The 4,242-nt window shown below is 44.1% G+C and overlaps 1 protein-coding gene across 1 annotated transcript; it reads right to left on the bottom strand.

The window, feature by feature from the left end:
• Positions 1 to 3,410: 3,410 nt before the first annotated feature.
• Positions 3,411 to 3,957, bottom strand: LOC131255996 (MAPK kinase substrate protein At1g80180-like). The gene has a single exon (XM_058256976.1). The coding sequence runs from the start codon at positions 3,920 to 3,922 to the stop codon at positions 3,587 to 3,589; it is 336 nt and encodes a 111-aa protein (XP_058112959.1). The 5' UTR covers positions 3,923 to 3,957; the 3' UTR covers positions 3,411 to 3,586.
• Positions 3,958 to 4,242: the final 285 nt, after the last annotated feature.

Below are 4,242 nucleotides of genomic sequence, written 5' to 3'. Positions count from 1 at the left end.
GTAGAGCTGCCATGAGACGGCTCATTCAGACCCGACTCGATCTGAACCGAATGGGTGAGTTGGTCCGAATCGAGCAGGCTTCGCCCAATTCGAACTCGAACCAAGTCGAGTCCGAGTTATCTAGAAACTTGACCGACTCTACCTGAAGGCTGAAACACGATCCAGTCAAACTTAGCTAGATCTGAAACCTGACTCAACTCGGATTTAAGTATATATATAATAAAAAATTCTAATTTCTAAGCATCTCTAACTCTACCCACCAACCTAATCCCAAACTCTCTCTCTCTCTTCCTCCCTCATCCTCCTCTTCCAAGCCCGATAGCTACCCACCACCATCACCACCCTTCTCCTCTCTCTCTCTCTCTCTCTCTCTCTCTCTCCTTCCTGCATCTCTCGATTCGATTCGGTGCTAACTTGACCCGACTTGGTACTTTTGACCAGGTCAGACTTGGTATAGATTAGTCCAGGTTAGACCCGGACTTGGATTGGGTCAGGAATGCTCGACTCAGTACAGAGCCGGGTCAACATCGGGTTAGGCCTATTTCAAAACTAGATCGAGTCAGGTCAGCCCTAACTCAATCCGACTTGACTCGATGCCCAGCTCCATGTGCCAGTAAATCCTCTTTTCATGCTTCCATTCAGCATACGCCAGTACACATGGAAAAACAATGATCCATTGGTGCACACAAGTATGAAATCTGGACCACAGGCTGCTACTTCTGATGGGGTGGACCACGCCTCAATAATGTCGCTGGTTGTACGATCCTAGCCACCAATCAGAGAACTTTTTATGATTACAGATGGACCGCCAGAGGAAACATTCAAGCAACGGTCTTGGAATCAATGGTCAAAATCCCTCGAATCTGAGCACTATGCAGTTTGGCCAATCCATGGGAAGGGCTCATAAGACAAAATTCCGGATCTTACTGGCGTGTGCCATATGTATCCGATGGGGAATGATTACGGTAATTACCATACATTGGAGCCGACCTTGATACATAGTGCCATCCAACCCGTCCACTCATCAGGTGGGCCCCATGAGTATGAAGAGATATTGGGTGGGGACGCCCACCATAGAAACTTCCAAATGAAATGTAGGGTCCACTTGTTGTGTATATGTCATCCAATCCACTCATCAGGTGTGCCCTACGAGTATTAAGAGATACACCGATAATCAAGCATTTAAAAGGATGAAGGGAGACACCAGGAGTAATTGTACATTGATCGCCATGATGTGTTCCACCTAAGTGTTGGATTAGTTTGATTCTGGAGATGTACAGTGAAATAGAGGACGAACACCATATGCACGGTTTGGATTCGACATTCACGTCACGGGTAGGCCCCAAACAGCTCGAACCATTCGTACTAGCCATCCGTTGCGTTCATTCTCCTATCTCATTAAAAACACTTAAAAAACAAAAACAAGGGATTATAAACATTGGATCCTCCACCTCATCATAAGCTCAGGTGGGACACTAAAAAAGAACAGAGGAGTCATTCGATACTCTGGCAGAGCGTGATGGTTCATGCCCATGTACATGGAAATTGTATACCTATCATACATATAAGAATCAAGTTAAGTCGTTCAAATGGTGGAACATGCTATGGATGGACCATACGCCCAAAATCATACTGGTTAGAATTACGAAACCTCTGATTGATGAATATTTCCTTTTTGAATTTGGACCACTGAAAATATTACATTCTAACAGTCCATTAGACCAATCATCCCGTTAGGATTATATATTCAGTGTAATTTTAATCCCAATAGTGGGGAAGACTATTTGGACGGTTTGATTTCAGGTACATATATGCAACGTGTACAGTTTCTTTCTGTATGTGTACGTAGCATTATTTTCTCCAAACAATCAAGGTATTGGACGGCAGCTCAACAAACTCTATTATTGAGCCATAAATATGAGAGGATAAGCGTTGAATCATGATGTCGACAAGGTCTGTGAGAGTATGCACGTCAACGTACCATATAAGACCAAGCTCCCACGAAGCACACGTGCCAGCCGTGTGGAACATCTGAGCCGTACATAAGGCAGTTCCACGTCATAAAGATGACCATGTGCAAAAATCACGCCGGTCCATTAATCAGGCAGGCTTGTAGAATGTGGACCACTGGTTATTTTGATCTAGACAGTCCTTTTTTTGTAAGGATGTGGCCTACCTGATGAGTGGTGACCAGCACACTTTATGATTCGTTCGGATGTCGCAGTCACCAGTTGGCACGTTGGCAGCGATTAAACGTGCGAGTGGAGTAGCAAGCTGCTATTTTGTTTTTTGTTTTTTTACACACGCACTCACACCACAGTGCACTCACACGCTTTTTGATAGCTCCCTACCACTGAGGCTGACGCGGATTAGATACTGACAGGTTGAGTAGCGAGTCGGCTTCTGAAGTGACGTCACTAAGTTCTGTGGGCCCCACTATGATGTATGTGTTGTGTCCACACCGTCCATCCATTTTTAGATATTATTTTAGGGCATGAGCCAAAGAATGAGTGAGATAAAAATATGTAGTGGATCCCACCACAGAAAACGGTGGAGAGAGTGATTCTCACCGTTGAAACTGTCCTAAGGCCCACCATTATTTTTATTTGAAATCCAACCCGTTCAAAAGTTAAAAAAGACATGAAATAAGATAAAACAGAAATATCATCTTGATCTAAAACTTTTGTGGCCTTTAGAAGTTTTTAATGGTGGCCGTCACTGTCCCCACTGTTTTCTGTGCTGGGGTCCACTGGAGCTTTGGATTTAACTCATTCTTTGGGTATTGCCCTAAAATGATCTCTACAAATGGATGGAAGGTGTGGATACAAAACATACATTATGGTGGGGCCCACGGAACTTGGTGACGTCACTTCAGTAGCGAGTCTCGCTACTCAACCTGTCAGTATCTAATCCGCGCCCCCACTGAGGCATGAGGAAGGAACAAGTAAGCCGCTACTGCGTTTTGTACTGACACAGAAAAGTCTTTCATCTCAGGCTATTAGTCATTCATCTCCGGCCTTGATTTGGTCACCTAGCAACAGAGGTTTTGGATCCAGCGGTGTAGATTGTCTGGCTCATGATAAGCAGAGAGAGAGAGAGAGAGAGAGAGAGAGATGATCACAGCCATAGAACATGGTGGGTCCACCGCGGATTGAACATGGCGTGAAAATCACTTTGATTGGATGATCACAGCCATTCAAATAAAGGCCTACAAAATCAACAGCAACCATTTTCATTCCCACCGTCCATGTTGCATGCCCTTGATAGCATGGGTGTGATCATCCAATCATAGTTGTTTTTGGGTCATGTGATAATGGATCCATCCATCCAACAATATTATTCATTCATCATACGTGGGCCCCACATAGCATCAAAATTATTGCCAAAAACTCAACCAAAACACAACGTAATACAGCAGCAATTCAATGATTTCCTTCTAAATTTACCAACCAAAACACCAAACAATATATTTAAAGTATTGAGAAAAAATAAAAATATAAAAAATAGTTCAATCTATTCAATATCGACGGCTAGAAAATCAAGCTCAAAAAAAAAAAAAAAAAAAAAACGTGTACATGCAGCAGGCCTAGTGCTTTCGTGATTTGGGCTGTTTAGTGCTTGCCGATCTCCCTAGCATGCCGCAAAACCCGCACCCAGACACCTTAGGTGAAGGTGGTTCGATGGCTGGGGAGACCTTAGCAGCTCCCCAAGCACGCCCTCCCCCCGACCTACTACGTCCCGTCAGCCCAATCGATCCGACGCTCTGAGAAGTCCTCAGCTCTCTATATTCCACACCGCCTTCAGCTTCTTCTTGTCTCTTCTTCATCTGATTCAAATCTCCTGAAAGGAGCCTATCTTCCCATATAAGCCCAGATGAGCCTTGCCTCCTGAATGAAACCGAAGATCTTTGCAAACCAGCCATTCTCTCTCTCTCTCTCTCCCTCTCCCTCTCCCTCTCTCTCTGTCTCTCTCTCTTTCTCTCTACTTACGAAATTCAAGTCTACTTGTTTTGGTGTAGACTTTTTCTTCGTTTATATATAGAGGAGAGAGAAGTCGGCATGTGAAGAATGCTGGGTGTAATTATATATATAAATACAAAGTCCCGATGGACCGTTACTGTGAGGAGGGACAATGGTACGGTCGCCTACACCGTTGATCTAACGACCCTTACTATGGATGGGTATTTACTAAATGCATCCGAAAATTCTTGGTTATAACCCTTTGATCAGTTTCCCACAAATG

This window comes from Magnolia sinica, chromosome 1 (assembly GCF_029962835.1).
Source record: "Magnolia sinica isolate HGM2019 chromosome 1, MsV1, whole genome shotgun sequence".
Taxonomy (NCBI): domain Eukaryota; kingdom Viridiplantae; phylum Streptophyta; class Magnoliopsida; order Magnoliales; family Magnoliaceae; genus Magnolia; species Magnolia sinica.
This window is presented reverse-complemented; position numbering and strand designations above follow the sequence as displayed.

What these genes read in the sequence shown, in the direction of transcription:
- LOC131255996 (XM_058256976.1), bottom strand. Translation starts at nt 3,922, where the DNA reads ATGGCTGGTTTGCAAAGATCTTCGGTTTCATTCAGGAGGCAAGGCTCA.